Here is a 19625-nt window from a genome sequence, read left to right as displayed (position 1 = left end):
CGGACTCTTGAAGATGGTGTCAAAAATGATTTTCAAATAAAAAAACTAGTAGTAATATAACGGTTTATTAAACGGTAAATGCAAATTAAAAATATACACGATATAATCTTTGATACAATCATAAATGGCTTCATTAAAGATAACTATATAAAACTAAACATTATTATTTAATAATCACATGGTTCAAAGAAGGCAAGACTATTAATAAGTATATTTTTTATTTAAAACTTGGAATTATACATTTAAAAAATAACAAATATACAGAAATACATTTATTTTAAATTACTTACGTTTTATTAATTAAAGCGAATATGTGCATTTACTCAAAATACAAGATTATAACTATTTATTGAACACTACTAGCTAAGTTAATACAAATTAATAGTTTTTCTTTAGGAATAATACTTTTAACATAATATACTTGAAAGCTTAAAAATATTCAGTTTCATTGCAAAATAATTAAGATTCGTATCCCAGTATACATATAATAATTACTATAATAAATTCGTAATCCTAAATCAAAAATATTAAAAAAACATTTGAGATTGACTTAATCCACACTATTTACTATTTATATTTAACAAAAGCTAAATTACATCTTAATTATTAATTTTACATACAACAACGATGACATTCATTTCATTACACAATAAGATATACAAAATTATAATAATTATAAACAAGATAATAGGACCAAAGGCAATTAATTAGCAATTAGTACATATACAATGAATAAATTATATGTTTTATGAATTAATTAATATCTTACTCAGTTATAGCCATATATCGTTATATTTTATGAAGTCTACAAACACCACTTTAGAAGAATAAATTTTATTTTTCTACGACTATACGTAGTTCTATCTTTTTCACAACATTCTATTTAGACAATAGATGGTCAGATTTTTAGTATGGTAGATTTTGGTACAGTTCTTGCAATTCACGAAGGCAAGTGAAATTTGCTTGTGGTTACGTCGGGCATTGTGTAGTGTGCGTGCGTGTCGGACCAATCAGTCGCGAGCAAGCGCTCGCAAACGCACTCATTTACTTTACCTTATACCGATACGACTTAAAAACACAAGCCCGAGTCACTCGTCCCCGTGAAATGCTAAAACTATAATATTATCATGAACTTCAATGTGTAGACCGGCTATTCCGAACAAAAATCGTGTTCCATACAGCTGTCACAGCCTTTACATCTAGTGCATAGTACATAGACACTGTATTAATATTTTAGTTTAAAGCTCGGCTCAGTGTCCTTAATATAATATATTATATCTTACTAACGTTGACAGAATTCGATCGCCGAAACACTTCAGGTTTAAAGTAAAACAACCTTAAAAGTATTTCATTGAATATCGCATACACGTTTGATAAAAAGTTACTAATCTGACTAGTTGTCAAATGTAGTTGTCAAACCGTATAGTATGAGCTTTGCCTATCTGGGAGTTTTAAAATACTTAGGGTAGTCACAATTATTCTGATTATATTACTTCGATTGTTATCAATGTTTGCTGCTAGAAGAAGTTGATATTAATTACACTTTAAGCCTACTTTTACAAAAATATAATTATATTCAAGCTAAGGCGGAGGCGGGCAGCGAGCTGTGCTTGGGCTTGGCTTTGTGCACGAACACTTTGATGCAGCCGTTGAAGTCGGCGCTCACCAACACGTGCCCGGTCTGGGACGACGCCACCATGCCACCCTCCGCTGCTTTCTGGAACGTAACATTTCAAAAAATGGTTATTTTTAAATACAGTAGAAACTCGATTATCCGGCCCTCAGTTATACGGGTTCGCGATTATCCGGACTACTAACCGAAAATTGTTCGGCCAAGTGCGAGTTAGACTCGCGCACCGGTTCCATACTCGGGTATTTTTTCCACCATTTTCTACGATAAATCAAAAACTATTATGCATAAAAATAAATAAAAATCTGTTTTATAAAGCCCTTTCATATGATATCCCGCTTGGTATAGTTATATTACTTTGAAAATTGAAAATACTATTATAGTGAACTACATAATATGCACAAAACCCGCTTTTTTTCATACATTCGATTATCCGGATTTTCGCTTATCCGACTCCCTAACGACACCAATTAGTCCGGTTAATCGAGTTTCGACTGTATAACTTAATTACCTTTACAGATTTCCCTCAATCGACCAATCTGAGGAAAATCTGTAAGTATTGCTACAATCTCAATTATTGTTGTGATTGGCATTTATGATGTTTTAACACGTTTTTTAGGGTTCCGTACCTCAAAAGTAAAAAAGGAACCTGTATAGGATCACTTCGTTGTCTTATTTGTCTATCTGTTTGTCGTATCTGTCAAGTAAAGGGAATCAAAACCTATAGCGTACATTATCCTAGAATCATGAAATTTGGCAGGTATAGGATTTTATAAATACCTTGGGAATTCTTCAACTTTCTTTTCCAGAATAAAAAGTAGATTATGTCACTGTGCAGATCTTTAACTATATTCATGCAAAAAATAACGTCTATCCTTTGCTACTTGATTGAGGGACAAAGAAACAAACAAACATACTTTCACGTTTATAATTTTTATTTTATTTTATTAGTCAATGATAACTAATATTCCCCTTTCCCCTCCAACTAAGCGTTAAGCTTGTGCTAGGCGTAGGTACGACAATAGTGCAACAGGTGGGTTTTGAACCGGCGAACTTTTGGATTTCAGTCCGCTTCTCTAACCGTTGAGCTAAACCCTAATATTATACTTACCCATATTGTAATGTATTTAGGGATACTTGAAAAATGTAATCCACAGTTCACTTACCTTTTCATCCGGCGTCTTACTAGCGCTCATGTTCTCCTCCCTCTCCGTTATCATCCGTATCATATGGTCGGGGTTGGGCGCGAACACCGCACACGTGACCACCGCATTATGCGCCTTGATGCCCTCCCAAAAATCATTCCTGTCCCTCCTCACCGACGTGAACTTCGAATAGTCATGGCAAGTCTTCCATATATAAATACACTGGTTTTCTGAACCGCTCACTATATATTTACCGTCGTGAGAGAAGCTGGCTTTTATTTGGCTGGAAACGTTTACATAGCCTTTATATTTGCACGATAGATTCAAGTCGCGCAAATCATACAGCCTTATCCTACTATCGTTTGAGGTTATGAGGATTTTATCGTCGTTCGGCATGGGCTCTATACCACTGATCTTTCTACCGGTGGAATTCTTCCCTCGAGTTGATCGTACGTCTATTTGTGTGTGGTATTTGAGTTGGTCGGTAGTGTAGAATATGCAGCGTCCGTCGTAAGTGCCCACGACGGCGAATTTGCCGTTCTGACAGAAGTTCGCGGCTGTTATTAGTTTTGTTTTGCCGTCTACTTCGTTCCATACTGCGACCTGTTGGATAAATTATTATTAATTGTAAGAATTTCCTTAGGGTACTAGGAAATTTCTTTCAAGTGTCATTGATATGGATAGAGGGAAGGCAATAGGCATCGAAGAGGTAGATTTTATGACGCAAAACAAAGACCGAAAAAAACTTGGGGTTGGATCATATTATACCAATTGTTATACCATCAGCTTACCTTCTTATCGGGAATGTCCCATAGCCTCAGCTTGCCGTCCAAACTGCCGGACAAGAAGTACCGGTCGTCCCGCGGGTGGAACACGATGGCCGTCACGAAGTCGATGTGCTGGAAGCAGCACAGGCACTCGCCTATCGAGATATGCCATAGCCTGTAAAAACAGTCAATCATTCATGCAATACCTTCTAAGCATTTGCCGGATCCTTTGAAGCAGTGGTTCCCAAAGTTGACTGGGCTACGACTCATCTGATTTAAGTTTACAAACTCGGGACCCACCTCTAGGAAATTTAAGCGTTAGCAATATTAATAAAAGACTTTTGAAATAACAAACTGTTTTAATACAATCTTTTATTACTTAATTATATAAATTTAATGGGAAGGATGAAATTGTTTCCTATGTTTCGCCATTACAGTTTTGACATCAACTTCAACTTTAGTTACTTTTAATCGCAGTGAGTTTGATAAGTCCAATTTATTTCGGTATTCAGTTTTAATGTTCACCATATTCGAAAACCCAGCCTCACATAAGTATGAGGTAGTAAAGGGGAGGAGGACTTTCATAGCTTCGCCCGGCCGCTGGCTCGGACGGTTGGTACTATAGGCAGGGCCCACTCAATATTCGCTCGCGACCCACCAGTCGGTCGCGAGCGCGACCCATAGTTTGGGAAACCCTGCTTTGAAGGATATAAAAACCAGTAACATTATAGACCACAGTCGTAATTGAAAGATCAGTGAGATAATAGTACTTCATGAAACGGTTGCATAATAATACCTAATTATGTATAGTTTGATAGACTGTAGCTGAAGGGTTGATGTAATGAAGAACCAGCTACATATAGTGGTGTTTATTTTACACTTTACAATTGATATGTTATGTACAATACAGACAGGCTCGCGAGCTTTATATAATACAATGGTAGAAGATGTTGACGTGACGAGCGGATGATAGGGAATGTGGAATCTTGTAACGTGCGTGACCAGGAGGATTCCCCGCTGCGTTCCAAATTTGAATATTGTTGTGTGGCAGCTGCGAAGTTTTCCTAATAGCTGCCAGCCAAGTAACGGTAGAGGTTGCACCTCTACAAGACTACTTTACTCATATCTTAGCGTTTAAACTATCGTGAGTGATTTCCATATTATACATATCTCAACCCATCCGGGGTTTTTTTCAAAGGAGTCAGTTCGAGCACGCGTCGCGGTTGAGACTGCGTGCCGCTGCCCGCACAGCCCGTAGTCTCAACGGGATGTGCGGGCAGCGGCGCTCATATCTTAAACTTCAAACTCATATCTTAAAATCCAAATCATGAAATCTCGGTAACCATAATATATTGTCATAATTCTTAAGCTTTTTTGATAAACATTGAAGCAAAATTTTTCACAGGATTAAGTTTAGAGACACTTTCCACCATTGTGAGGAAACCTATAAGAAAGTAATTTAAGAGTCATTTTAGTTTCATTTAGAGATTGTGTACAGCATTGTGTGTGTGCGATTTAGCTACACTATGTTACTACACATAGTACATACTAACCTGACAGTTTTGTCCATAGAACTCGACAGTATGAAGTAATTCTTCGACCACGACACGTCCAGCAGGTCGGAAGTGTGTCCGGAGTAAACGACGAAGGGCTTGGGACAGAAGGGCGCGGCGGGGCCCAAGGGGGGCTCTTCGGGGGAAGGTGGAGGGGGCGCGAGGGACGCGAGGGATTCTTGGGAGGGGGACGGGGAGCATTTCTTTTCCGCGTTGTATTTTGTGCGCATGTCCTGTTAAGAAACAAAAAATTCCATCAGTTTTGTGTCCACAAATGATTGATCAAAGAATTCACCGGATTGTTCAACCGCTCAACCGTAATAATAGAGAGATTTCCTCCGTAATAAAAATAAGAGGTAAAGGGGAACTCACGTGGAACATTTGGTACGCGTCCCTGGTGACCCATATCCTCAGCAACTTGTCCTGGCCGGCCGTGGCCAGCAGTCGCCCACACACGCTGAACTTGCAGCACCACACCGCGCCCGAGTGACCTGAGCCCATTTCCTGCACAAAGGTATACTCAACTGAATGCCACTTCCTTAGTTTAAAGGCGTAATAATAATGAACAGAGATCCAAATGGAACCATCAGTTTCAAGGTGAAAAGTCAAAGAGTTTTGCGTTCCGCTACCAAAACTGCGGCATTATTCCTAAGTGAGCGACTTAACCTTATCTTGTCTCTACTACATCAGCTATGCCCCATAACTTAACTACTATTTTTAACTTACCCATAACTACCCAGATCATCTCTACATGATCAAATCAGAAATGGGCAGATTTGTACAAGACCGACATAGCCCAAAACAGAGAGACAATGCCTTTGGTGTTTACGGGCCAACCAACTTTTTCTATTATACCTGACGAAGTTGACTCAGTACTATGCAAAAGATTCAATTAAAGTTTCTTCTCCCTTGTTCTCTGCCGGTCGGTATAATTCCTCTCCCATCTCACCCTGTGACCTCACAAGATCTGTTTAGTCGTCTCCCTAAACCGACTGTTAGAATTGTCCTAAGATGCTTGATGGCGACCTCGCACCGAAAAATTGTTCTTTACAAGGAAAACTTAATTTGGTGGATGAACGATTTCTTAATTCTATCATGTCGCTGGAAGCTGATGAACAAGGGCCGCGTCCTATGGAAGAAAGAAGAAAGAAAGAAAAGACGTTTATTTAGCAACCTGTGCCACACATCACATCTTAAAACTAAGAGCTGGTTATTCCGGCGCTTTTTCCACCTGAGCATAAGCCCAACGCGCAAAAGAAGCGCCGGAACAAACTGTCATGTGTGGCACAACCCGAAAAAGGATCCTATAGCGACCTATATCGCGCTCTATGGCCTAAAAGATCTATGTCCAGTGGACGTTTATGGACAGTACAACTCAAAATATCATACCTGAACGTATCTCACGCATCCGTCGAAGTCGTACGGTCCCTTGTGCGAGTTGGAAGCCTTCAGCTTAATGTTGTGTTCCCCGCGAACATCGTCTACTATGTCCGCGACGTCCTCCTTATGTCGCGCGTGAGATACTTCCTGCGCGAGCGACTTGGCCGCGTCTACCGTCTTCTTCACCGTACTCCCGAAGAAGCGTTTTAATCTACGGAAATATTTGACTGTTTAAACCCCAAAGCTAGAAGTTAGCAAGACTTCTCAACGATTAAAAAGTTTTGATTATGAGTCTTTAAATTAATATTTTTTTAATAGGCCTTTTTGCACAAAATCTACAGCACTATTTTGAAAATATGGGCTTCGTATCAAAGTATTTCAGACTAGGATTTCTCACAAATTGAAATCGAATTAGTTTTGGTATTGTAACAGGAAGGGCTGGTTATTCAATCGCTAAATAAAGGACAGGTTTAAAAAATCGTAGTTAATCATTCAAACATTATATTGGGGATAGCTGCATTTAAGAAGTACTTGCACTTTTTTTTATAACTTTGATATCCTATTAAGATATTAACATACATATACTAAATATTATCAGAAAGATCAAAAGACAAATCAGTTAAAGTTTAGTTATTTCAAAATCACACAAAACAGTTTTATAAGCATTTCAGCATCGAACCAAATTGCCAGCTTACACTTGGACATTTAATTATATTAATAAATGAACACAAATAAAACAACTCAACTAAATGAATCAGTGTCAAAAATAGCACACGAGAAAATTTTGGCAAAAATGAAACCGCGAGCCTCGATCAAATACCCGTCTAGAAAACCATTTGAAGCTAGCTTTCAATAAGAAAACGGCTCAAACTCTAGTACCTAAGTAGCGATACTTGTTCAGTGTATTAACTAGATGGGTCTGTGACAAGGCGCAAGCGTCACACGTCGCGTGCTGACGTCACCTGATGTTAATGTTGTCTTGCGAATGACACTTCACTAACTCCGCGCGCATCACTCTAGATTAACACAATACAGTGTTAAAACATCTTGTCGTAACATGACACATGTGATGGGCACATATCACATTCAGCTCCTCGATTGCGGTAAAATGACAGCTACAATGTCACGATCGCAATCACCTCTGATTGGTTGATGCTCTCTCACTATTGGCTACAATGCATTGTTGCAACTAGAATAGCACAAATTCAACCAATCACAACAATTGAGATTGTAATAATGATTGATGCAGGTTCTTTTAAAACCTATTCTTCCTAAACCTAGAGTAGCCTTGTCTTATATCTTATCTAGTATAAAATAAACATTAATTCATCTAGTAAATTAAACAAGATTTAAAGAACTATACTTACTTCTCTGTTTTTCTCTTGATAGCTGTTGTCTGTCTGTCCGTGCCTTCCTTCTTGATCTCTTTGGCTTCGTCTTCCGCGCCGCCGGCGCAGACGCTCTCACTCTCCTCGTCTGTTTCTCTATAACCATTTCATATACGAATAAAATCTATCATTCAATACAGCATTACCGATCACCACAACATCAAATACAAACGATACAAAAAGCTACAAAGCAGCGGAAACCACAAACTAAATATACTGCAAGCCTTTTTTGGCGCGTTATATACAGATGCGATTATCCTTCATAGACTTACAGCCGCACTCAGAGTCGCTAATCGTTACTTAAGATTGAGTTAAAACGAGACAGATTTATGTGAGAGATAGAGCTCTGTCTCGTTTTAACTAAACTTAAGTAACGATTAAGCGACTATGAGTACGGCTGTTTGAATGTCCCGCCTATGACGCGACATTGACTCCGAGTGGCCTACATACGGAACGTGCGTTGACCTCTAGCGTCAGTCAGATGTTTTTTCGCAATATATCGTGATTTTTTAAAAATAAAACACCTATTTTTTTTATTAAATTTTCGCGTTTTTTTTGTGGTATCATAACATCAGTACTATCACCTGTCTTCGATTGTGCCAGCGTTCTGGTTACACCCTGTATAGACAACACCATATATGTATAATATATACGCTTCTAAACATTCAAAGCTTACAATAAAACCTAGGTATAACGCGTCCAAACTGAGAAAGGGGAATCATATTATTGTGACGTCTTAACTAGAAACACATTTTGATTCAATATGTTTTTAATAAGTAATTTTATTCTTAACATGGCAGACACGATTTCCCTTTCTTAGTTTGGTCGCGTTATATACGCTATATACACAAAGCCAACAATAAAATCAAGAACATCTATTTACATACTTTTAAAAAGTATAAGCGACAACAATGACCTACGAGTATAATAAAACAAACAGCGACATCTACCAAAATACCTTTAAAAAGTGGAAGCACATTAAAACAACTGCAGTGCGACAAGGCTCTCTTGGCACTTGAATGACATTGACAGGGGGGCGCTGTTGGAGAACAAAGGCTTAGAATATTTAAAGAAGAACAAAGGGTACACTTGACGGCAACGTTAGTTCCGATTTTCGCCACGCGCCAAGATAGCCTTGTCGCACTGTATAAAAATCTTTAAAAAAAAACAAGGCATAGACAATAGAAATAGTGAACCTAGTAGTGTCAATACTGAGGCTCGATAGGGCGGGGTGCAAGGGCGCGGACGGCGAGCGCCGCAAGAGGTTGCGCGAGCTACTGTAGAAGCTAATGGAGGCCCGTTTCCGCCATAGGCTCTTTGGTTTGATCTTCAGACTGGAAATATTGCTGCGGTGTACACTTTGTATGCCAATCTTACTACATTTAGTAAGTTATATGTTCAGAATAAGTATTTTTTTAATGTATTAGTGTAAGTAGCCGAAAGTTAACCTAATAAATAAAATAAATCTTGTGCCTAGTACTATGGTCGATCAACAATCAAAAACGCGTCCAAGCTATGGAAATCATTTCCGCCATGTGATTGTATTTTGATTCAATATTACATTATTATCAATAAATTTCGTCCAACAAAATTCGTTCCATTGAAAAAATATTGAATCAAAATATTATATATTTCTAACTAGGACATTACAATATGGTGGACACGATCTCCCATTCTTAGTTTATATAGTATAGTTTTTCTTAGTATATATTTATTTTGTTTATCCGGTTAATCATCAATTAGGTTAATTAGCAGTTTAGTCATTTCAATGTGGATCTTCCTGATTCTCAGTCATAGTCTCTATCTTAACTTCTGATGCACCTTTATATGTATTGTATCATATATTTTGTGGAATTAGATGTTACCAGAGGTTACTGAACAATTATTTACAAAAGAAATAACAAACAACCGTAGCTTATTTCTAAAAAGCACTCCTGTGCTATAACAAACTCATCCCACAATTGGGGGTAACTTTGTGAACGGAACATTTTATACAGGTTATTTCTATATTTAACAATAATTACAGTATTTTACCTACACTTCAAGGAAATTTCTAAATAATTTTAAATACATAGCAAAAATTGCGACCCGGCAGGAATCGAACCCGCGTCTCCTGGGATCGCGCCCGACGCTCTGACCACTAAGCTACAGCCAGTGACGAAATTTTTGATACGTATGCTCACTCAGTACTGAAGCGACTGTTTTTATGCCATCTAGTAGCGATATCTTTTTGCAGTTATCGAAACTATTTTCAAAGGCCCATATTACAATGCAGCTCTTTAAACGAGAAACGCCGTCTTTGCCGGTTCGCAATTTTTGATATGTATTTAAAATTATTTAACAATAATTAGTTTTTTAGATTAGTTCTAATCAAACTATTCGTTCTAGCAAGTAACATGCAATAGGTAAGGGGATAACATACATATACACTCTAGCGTGCATAGTTTTAAAAGTATTCAAATCATTAATAATCATAATGATCAAGACTTAAGAATTCAACATATATATCTATAGTCTATACCCATGCAAAAAATCAAGGACAAACCAACCAACACACTTTCGTATTGATAATAATGGGTAGCGATCTTAATGTATAAAAGGAACTGACTGATCTATCAACGCACAGCTCAAACTACTAGACGGATCGGGCTGAAATTTGGCATGTAGACAGCTATTAGACATTCGCTAATAAAAGATTTTTGAAAAATCAATCTCTAAGGGGGTAAAATAGGGGTTTGAAAGTGTAGTCCACGCGGACGAAGTCGCAGACATAAGCTAGTTCAGGATATATACCGTCTAGTGATGTGCCGCATCATAGGCGTCAAGATCCGCGGATACAGATACGGATCTAACTTTCTTGACCTTGAAACGATAGTTGACGCTTTGCGCGACAGGACATGGTTCGACTTGCATTGCGCGGGTCTTTCTTTTGTATTGTTTATAAATTAGTGTGACACTGGGTAGCGCAATAACGTTTGTTTTTCTTGTATGAGGTAAAAAAATGTTTACAAAGAAGTTTAGGTAGTAATCTTTTTTTTTTTTTTTTTTTTTTTTTTTTTTTTTTTTTTTTTTTTTTTTTTTTTTTTTTTTTTTTTTTTTTTTAATAGATATAGCGAGCAAGCGAGCAGGCGGGTCACCTGATGTTAAGTGATTACCGCCGCCCATGAACATTTGCAGCACCAGAGGAGCCGCCGATGCGTTGCCGGCCTTTTAGGAATTTGTTGGTCCGCCCCTTGAATAACCCCATGTTATAATCTAGTGGGAACACCGCCGATGGGAGTTGGTTCCACAGTTTGCACGTGCGTGGAAAGAAGGATCTGGCGCAGCGGACGGTCGAAGTGCACAAGACACCCAGATGGTGAGGGTGAAATTCCTTACGGTGGCGCGCGGTGCGGTTGTAGAAAAAAGAGGGTGGAATGAGGTCAAAAAGCTCTTCAGAGCACTCCCCATTATAAAGGCGATAGAACACGCATAGAGAGCTAACGTTTCTGCGGTGCTCCAGGCTTTCCCACGAGCCGGTTAGTTTGGGATCGTCCACAAGTCGAACATCTAATAATAATCTATGTTTTAAAAATTAATAAGGTAAAAAGATCCGTAAAAGATCCGCCAAAAAGTAACGGATACGGATCTTTTTCTCCCGCGGATACGGATATGGATATCCGGAACATCACTAATACCGAAAAGTGTAAGTGTAAGGCATAGACAGTACAAACCTGGTGTTATCATCATCGTTAGCTCGGCCGATGTACTCGGAGGTGAGGCGCATGATGTGCAGGCTGAGCGGGTTGATGCACTGCGGCAGCTTGTGCTCCGCCACGCTCAGCGGCATGCGCTCGCCTGCAAACCAAGCGGCTATAAGCAGATGCTACAGTGCAGCAAGGGTCTCTTGGCACTTGAATGACAGGGGGGCGCTGTTGGAGAACAAAGGCTTAGAATATTCAAACAAGAACAAAGGGGAGACTTGACGGCAACTTTAGTTCCGATTTTCGCTACGCGCCAAGATAGCCTTGTCGCACTGTATTTGGATTTTGGATCAGCGGAAAAACTGCATCAATCGTTATTACAATCTCAATTGTTGTGATTGGCTGAATTTATGGTATTCTTGTTGCAACAATGGATTTTAGCCAATAGGAAGCGAGCGTCAACCAATGACAGGTGATTGCGATCGTGACATTGTAGCTGTTATTCTACCGCAATCTAGCCCCTGGGGCTCGTTTCCCGTAAAATGACAGCTCCAATGTCACGATCACAATTACCTCTGATTGGCCGATACTCGGTCACTATTGGCTACAATGCATTGTTGCAACAAGAATACCATAAATTCAGCCAATAGCAACAATTATGACAGAGGGGAGTCCCCGGCTGAGCGGCGCCGAGCGTCTGCCGGTGTGTTCCATATACTCACCCGTGTCTAAGTTCAGAACGGTGACTTGCTCCAGTATCTCTATGTCGGATAGCTGGTGTGAAGGAGAGGCGGCGCGCGCGTGAAGCCCTGCGCCCGCCTGAGGGGAGTCCCCGGCCGAGCGGCGCCGAGCGTCTGCCGGTGTGTTCCATATACTCACCCGTGTCTAAGTTCAGAACGGTGACTTGCTCCAGTATCTCTATGTCGGATAGCTGGTGTGAAGGAGAGGCGGCGCGCGCGTGAAGCCCTGCGCCCGCCTGAGGGGAGTCCCCGGCCGAGCGGCGCCGAGCGTCTGCCGGTGTGTTCCATATACTCACCCGTGTCTAGGTTCAGAACGGTGACTTGCTCCAGTATCTCTATGTCGGATAGCTGGTGTGAAGGGGAGGCGGCGCGCGCGTGAAGCCCTGCGCCCGCCTGAGGGGAGTCCCCGGCCGAGCGGCGCCGAGCGTCTGCCGGTGTGTTCCATATACTCACCCGTGTCTAAGTTCAGAACGGTGACTTGCTCCAGTATCTCTATGTCGGATAGCTGGTGTGAAGGAGAGGCGGCGCGCGCGTGAAGCCCTGCGCCCGCCTGAGGGGAGTCCCCGGCCGAGCGGCGCCGAGCGTCTGCCGGTGTGTTCCATATACTCACCCGTGTCTAAGTTCAGAACGGTGACTTGCTCCAGTATCTCTATGTCGGATAGCTGGTGTGAAGGAGAGGCGGCGCGCGCGTGAAGCCCTGCGCCCGCCTGAGGGGAGTCCCCGGCCGAGCGGCGCCGAGCGTCTGCCGGTGTGTTCCATATACTCACCCGTGTCTAGGTTCAGAACGGTGACTTGCTCCAGTATCTCTATGTCGGATAGCTGGTGTGAAGGGGAGGCGGCGCGCGCGTGAAGCCCTGCGCCCGCCTGAGGGGAGTCCCCGGCCGAGCGGCGCCGAGCGTCTGCCGGTGTGTTCCATATACTCACCCGTGTCTAGGTTCAGAACGGTGACTTGCTCCAGTATCTCTATGTCGGATAGCTGGTGTGAAGGGGAGGCGGCGCGCGCGTGAAGCCCTGCGCCCGCCTGAGGGGAGTCCCCGGCCGAGCGGCGCCGAGCGTCTGCCGGTGTGTTCCATATACTCACCCGTGTCTAGGTTCAGAACGGTGACTTGCTCCAGTATCTCTATGTCGGATAGCTGGTGTGAAGGGGAGGCGGCGCGCGCGTGAAGCCCTGCGCCCGCCTGAGGGGAGTCCCCGGCCGAGCGGCGCCGAGCTCGACTGCCGTCCGAGCGTCTGGATAGAGAATACCGGTGTGTTCAAATGTTACGCTCTAATGCCAAATCTATAGGCTACACAAGAAAGCCAGCAGCAGACTAAGCCCAACGAAGACCCAGGATGGAATTACTAAATACATTCGCAAAAAAAGTAACAGAGCGGTCTCTGTTACATCTTTTCGAAATCGTCTCCCAACAAAATTTTCAAAGAGTAAGTACAAAAATGTTGCCAAGCTGAAAACAGAAATCCATTGCCAGTCCCAAATGAGCTTCAAATTCCGGTGTAATTATCAGGACATAATTTTTGATATCAGTACTTTTAATGGCCGAAACTTTTTGATAGGAAATTGGCCTTATATATTCACATGAATACACTTACTACAGATCTGAGAAGTTAGAAGAATGCTTTTTAATAAATTTAAACGACGACGATATTTGACGACCTCCCTGGCGCAGTGGTGAGCGCTGTGGTCTTAATAGTGGGAGGTCCCGGGTTCGATTCCTGGCAGGGGTTTGGAATTTTATAATTTCTAAATTTCTGGTCTGGTCTGGTGGGAGGCTTCGGCCGTGGCTAGTTACCACCCTACCGGCAAAGCCGTGCCGCCAAGCGATTTAGTGTTCCGGTTCGATACCGTGTAGAAACCAAAGGGGTATGGGTTTAATAAAAAAACTGCCATACCCCTTCCAGGTTAGCCCGCTATCATCTTAGACGGCATCATCACTTACCACCAGGTGAGATTGCAGTCATGGGCTAACTTGTATTTGAATTAAAAAAAAAAAAAAAAAAAACTGAATTTAACGCATGACAAAAATCTTAACAAGATGGTGCAACAAACCTGTTAACAGATCCAAGACTAGAAGTGCCAGTGGCGGGCGGCCTGCCCTCGCTGTGCGTGCGTCCGCTGCCATTGCTGCCCATAGTCCCAGTGTTGGTCACGTTGGGCGTGGTGCCCGACGCGCGGAAACGCTCCTCGTCTTGTGGACGCACCACGTACTCACCTATTACACAATATACTTTTTCAAATAAATAAATAAAACGTTTATTTTTCAATCATCTAGATTACACACGTCATACATTGATTTGATCTTGAACAAATTTGCGTGCTTGTTGACATATACAATATTAAAAATGGCACAAGATCAAGAACTGGCTATCCTAGCTAGATTTTTAGATCTGTGTTAAGGATAGCCATTTTTTATTTTTTTTTATTAGATACAAGTTAGCCCTTGACTGCAACCGCTCCTGGTGGTAAATGATGATGCAGTCTAAGATGGAAGCGAATAACCTGTAAGGGGTATGGCAGTTTTTATTAAACCCATGCCCCTTCGGTTTCTACACGGCATCGTACCGGAACGCTAAATCGCTTGCCGGCACGGCTTCGTCGGTAAGGTAACTAGCCAAGGTCGAAACTACCCACCAGACCAGACCAGAAATTTAGAAATTATAAAATTCCAAGTCCCTGCCAGGGATCGAACCCGGGACCTCCCACTAATAAGACCCCATTGCTTACCACTGCGCCAGGGAGGTCGTCGTTACTATTAAAATCATCCGGTCTTGTCACAAAAACTTTAGGTGCAGTTTAAACCGATGTTAAAAACGTGTAATGGTGTGATAGTCCATCGCGATTTTTTTTTTAATAGAGAAAGCGAGCAAACGAGCAGGCGGGTCACCTGATGTTAAGTGATTACCGCCGCCCATGAACATTTGCAGCACCAGAGGAACCGCCGATGCGTTGCCGGCCTTTTAGGAATTTGTTGGTCCGCCCCTTGAATAACCCCATGTTGTGTTTGTTGTTAATCTAGTTGCCAAAACAAATTCGATTTGATTTTAGCGTTTCGATTTGATTTGTATATTATTACATACTCATTCACCTACCTTTCACAGCCTCTTTGATATCCAACGTAGAGTGCGTGGGATGGTGTCGCAATGACGTACCGGTGCTACTCCTAGACGACGCACTCGCTCGCTCGCTCGAGCGGGACTCGTGGTGCGACAGGGACATGTCCAGAGCCGCTGTAGATTGTTTTATTACTCAAGATGGGAAAACAGCTTGACGTCAAGCACGTAAATTTGTTTGCTTAGTGCGAGCTCGATGCGCCCGTCAAGCGGCTTGATCAAGCAACCGGCACTTTTTTCATAATTAAAACACTGTCTGAACGTCGCGTCAAGTAAAAATATAAAATCGCATCAATCACGCGTCAAGTACGTAAATACTCAAGCATCAAGCAAACTTTGAAATCGGTCAAAATGCTTGGTTCAAGCAAAATCCTACGTGCTTGACCGTCTTGGAAGCTTTTTACACATTTTAGAATAGAATAGAATAGATTACAGCGTTTCTCATTTGCCGGGTCGCGACCCAGTACCGGGCCATCAAAATAAAATCCCGGGTCACAACATTCCCGCATTGTTTTAAAAATATTACCAAATATCGATAATATTATCTCTTTCTATAAAAATGAGTCGCTGAATGTGTTGCTGATCGCAAATCTCACACAGCTGAACAGCTGAACCGATTTTTCTAACTTTTTTTCATAATATTCCTTGAAGTACGGTACGGGGATGGTTCTTACGGAGAGAAAAATTTAAAAAAAATCCTGGAATAGAATCGACTGTTAGGCGGTACGAAGTTCGCCGGGGTACCTAATGGAACCAGCTTAGGAAGTGTTCACGAAGTGGGTCACGAAGGGGCAATGTGAACATTACCGGGCCATGGCAAATAAAAGTTCTAATTCAATTAAAAGATAAATTAAAAATATTGGTAGATGGATCAAAAATTGAAAATAAATTGCTTATCATTTTCAAGAAAAATTATTTTCTTTATTATGGCAGAACAATGTTTGGGAAACACTGGAATAGAATATGTTTTTATTCATGTAAACTTTTTACAAGTGCTTATGAATAGTCAGGTAGTTTTAATTTAATTCACCACTGGTTCGGAATGCCGTTCCTCCGTTTATTTATTCAAATTCATACTATAGCCATAACAAATAACTGAGTAGGTTCCTGCGGTAGCGGAGCGGGGCGGGAGGGGCGTGATGACGTCACGCGCGAGCTCATCAGCTCAGTGATTCAACTTGTGACAACTGTCAGAGTTAGCTTACATCCCGGGAACGGACATAGGCTACTTTTATCCCGAAAAATCAAAAAGTCACCCAGGATTTTCAAAGGCATATCCATTAAACCAACAAAAAAGAAAGCACGCCAACGAAACACTTACCATACTTGGATTGGGACAATTCCAAAGAATCCTGGAATTCTCTGGTGAGAGATTCTATCGTGCTCGCCGGACTCGGCAGTGCCATTGTTTGGTTTATGGAATTCGATAGTGGAGGCTGGAAATAATACATTTCCCTCTGACATTTAACTTTTCACATCATCATTGTAAAACAGTTGTAACATACTGTTTTTTGGGTTCCGTGCCTCAAAAGGAAAACGGAACCCTTATAGGATCACTTTGTTGTCTGTCTGTCGGTCTGTCAGGAAACCTACAGGGTACTTCCCGTTGACCTAGAGTCATGAAATTTAGCAGGTAGGTAGGTCTTATAGCAGACATTAAGGGAATAATCTGAAAACCGTGAATTTGTGGTTACATCACACAAAAAAATTAAATTGTCATGAACTAATAACTAGTATTTTCAATATTTCAAGTAAGATAACTATATCAAGTATCATATGAAAGGGCTTCACTTGTGCATTCTAAAACTTTTTTTATTTATTTTTATGCATCATAGTTTTTCAATTATCGTGCAAAATGACGAAAAATTATCGACTATAGTACGGAACCCTCGTTGCGCGAGCCCGACTCGCACTTGGCCGGTTTTTTTTAATTTATAGACTAGCGCTTGACTTCAATTTTAACAAATCAATGTGATCCATAAAAATCAATCAGCTAGTATTAGTATGGAATTATACTAATTCTGTCTGCTAATTTACAGCGCATCCGTTTAACCGATTTAGACGAAAGGTACAGAGATAGCTTGCATCCCCAGTATGGACATAGGCTACTTTTTAGGGTTCTGTACCTCAAGAGGAAAAAAGGTACCCTTATAGGATCACTTCGTTGTCTGTCTGTCTGTGTATAGGGTACTTCCCGTTGACCTAGAATCCTACATCCTTAAAAAATGAAAATGTGCTCATGAACAAATAATTTGTACTTTCAATTTTAAAAGTAAGATATCTATACCAAGTGGGGTATCATATCGGAATCGGAAAATCAAAGAAAACCTAAATCCACGCGGGCATAGTCTCCCGGAACCTAAATTCTTACAATATGTACTTTTCGATTGGCTGAATGGATGTTGTCTCTATATAATACACTAGCTTATGCTCGCGACTTCGTCCGCGTGGACTACACAAATTTCAAACCCCTATTTCCCCCCCTTAAGGGTTGAATTTTCAAAAATCCTTTCTTAGCGGATGCCTACATCATAATAGCTATCTGCATGCCAAATTTCAGCCCGATCCGTCCAGTAGTTTGAGCTGTGCGTTGATAGTGCGAGTCAGTCACCTTTTCCTTTTATATATTTAGATTTTAAAACATTGTAGTTTATTAATACCTCAACAATTAAGGACTCCAGTTGCGGTTTGTCCGTTCGCCTCACGTATCTGATCTCGTCCGTATCCGTCGTGCAGATGCTGAGGTTGTCCCCGTCCGTCGTGGACAGGGACTGCGAACCGTGCAGTTTATCTAAAACAGATCATCATTATGATCAATCAAACGCCGGTTCACTACAGAGCACGGTGGTGGGGTGATTACGTAAAACGTTTCAGTAGCGACCGCAGTAGCAATGCGATAGTTTATTTGCTGTTCCTCTTCTCCTTCTTCTTATTTTGCTTTGTGGGTATTGCTGTCTCTCTCTAGCTGCTGTTACGTGTGACGTTTGACAGCAATGATAGCGAGATTTACGTCTGTCGCAAGCTTGTCGCAAGAAACGTAATCACCCCACGGGTCTCCTCTCAGAATGAGAAGGGTTTTTGCCATGTCTACTACACTGGCCAAGTGCGGATTGGCAGACTTCACACGCCTTTGCGGACATTATGGAAAACTCTCAGGCATGCAGGTTTCGTCACGATGTTTTTCTTCACCGTTAAAGCAAGTGATTTTTAGTTATTTAAAACACATATAACTCCGAAAAGTTAGAGATGCGTGCCCGGGATCGAACCCCCGACCTCCGATAAGGAGGTCCTAACTCCTACCTGCACTAAGCCATCACCACAGCTTCATATTCTATCATATAACACTATGTATTTTTAAATTTGCATCTTGGTTTTTTATTATTTGTTGTTATAGCGGCAATAGAGCCTCAATAGCTCAACCGGTAAAGGAGTGGACTGAAAACCGAAAGGTCGACGGTTCAAACCCCGCCCGTTGCACTATTGTCGTACCTACTCCTAGCACAAGCCTGACGCTTAGTTGGAGAGGAAAGGGGAATATTCTTAAAAAAAAAAAGAAAAAATTAGAAATACACACTCTCTAATCATTAAGGTTCATGAGATACAGTACGCTGACAGACAGACGGACAACCCACCACCTCCCATGGCCCCACCAACCTCGCGGTTATATGGGCCGAAATGCGGGAGGGCGCCCGTTCGGTACTTGCTTGGTGGCTCTTTCCCGGGGCGCCTTCTTGACTCCCTACAAATTCTTTCTTTCCTGTCCTTGTCCCTAATTGGTCTTTCTCCCCTTTCTGGGGCAGACGTACGCAACACGCAGACAGACGGACAGCCAATATGGTCCTCTTCGGATACGGAAGCCTAAAAACAAAAACCTACTTCGTTTCTTTTTCCTCGGCGGCGCGACGGGGCCGGCCACGCTGGCGGCCCGGGGTTCGGTTCCCGACGAGCCAGACATGGACACTATGGCTGCCGACGACGCGCGACTTTGCTTCAGGCTGTTGGCCTTTGTACTTGCTATCACATCCGGTTCCGCCATTGCTAGCACTGAAATATAAAGGAGTTTGAAGATTTTGGCCTACCTAAAGTAGTCGGAAAACGGAAACTATAAGAGCTATACTGTTGAAACTTGGTAAATAGATGTATTCTGTGAACCGCATTAAGATTTTTACACAAAAATAGAAAAAAAAATTTTTGGGGTTCCCCATACTTAGAACTGAAACTCAAAAAAATT

At 41.6% G+C, this 19625-nt stretch overlaps 2 protein-coding genes across 2 annotated transcripts in view; one reads left to right on the top strand and one right to left on the bottom strand.

Annotated features, from left to right (window-relative positions):
• Positions 1-49: 49 nt before the first annotated feature.
• Positions 50-19625, bottom strand: part of LOC117985911 (WD repeat-containing protein 44) — a 296876-nt gene continuing 277300 nt past the window's right edge. The window contains exons 7-20 of the mRNA XM_069501569.1: positions 19271-19438; positions 18055-18185; positions 16716-16830; positions 15374-15511; positions 14334-14496; positions 13368-13516; positions 11577-11715; positions 7843-7959; positions 6485-6686; positions 5468-5599; positions 5096-5328; positions 3567-3717; positions 2797-3378; positions 50-1717 (exon numbers count right to left, since the gene is read on the bottom strand). Of these exons, the coding sequence (XP_069357670.1) occupies positions 1577-1717; positions 2797-3378; positions 3567-3717; positions 5096-5328; positions 5468-5599; positions 6485-6686; positions 7843-7959; positions 11577-11715; positions 13368-13516; positions 14334-14496; positions 15374-15511; positions 16716-16830; positions 18055-18185; positions 19271-19438 (2561 nt within the window). The 3' untranslated portion in view covers positions 50-1576. The remainder of the gene's footprint in view (positions 1718-2796; positions 3379-3566; positions 3718-5095; positions 5329-5467; positions 5600-6484; positions 6687-7842; positions 7960-11576; positions 11716-13367; positions 13517-14333; positions 14497-15373; positions 15512-16715; positions 16831-18054; positions 18186-19270; positions 19439-19625) is intronic.
• Positions 1412-19625, top strand: part of LOC117986183 (glutathione S-transferase 1-1-like) — a 39399-nt gene continuing 21185 nt past the window's right edge. The window contains exon 1 of the mRNA XM_069501567.1: positions 1412-1422. The gene's annotated coding sequence lies outside the window, so the exon portion shown is untranslated. The remainder of the gene's footprint in view (positions 1423-19625) is intronic.

Source organism: Maniola hyperantus, chromosome 10 (genome assembly GCF_902806685.2).
Source record: "Maniola hyperantus chromosome 10, iAphHyp1.2, whole genome shotgun sequence".
Classification (NCBI taxonomy): domain Eukaryota; kingdom Metazoa; phylum Arthropoda; class Insecta; order Lepidoptera; family Nymphalidae; genus Maniola; species Maniola hyperantus.
The sequence above is the reverse complement of the archived record's forward strand: the minus strand, read 5'-3'. Positions and strand labels throughout refer to the sequence as shown.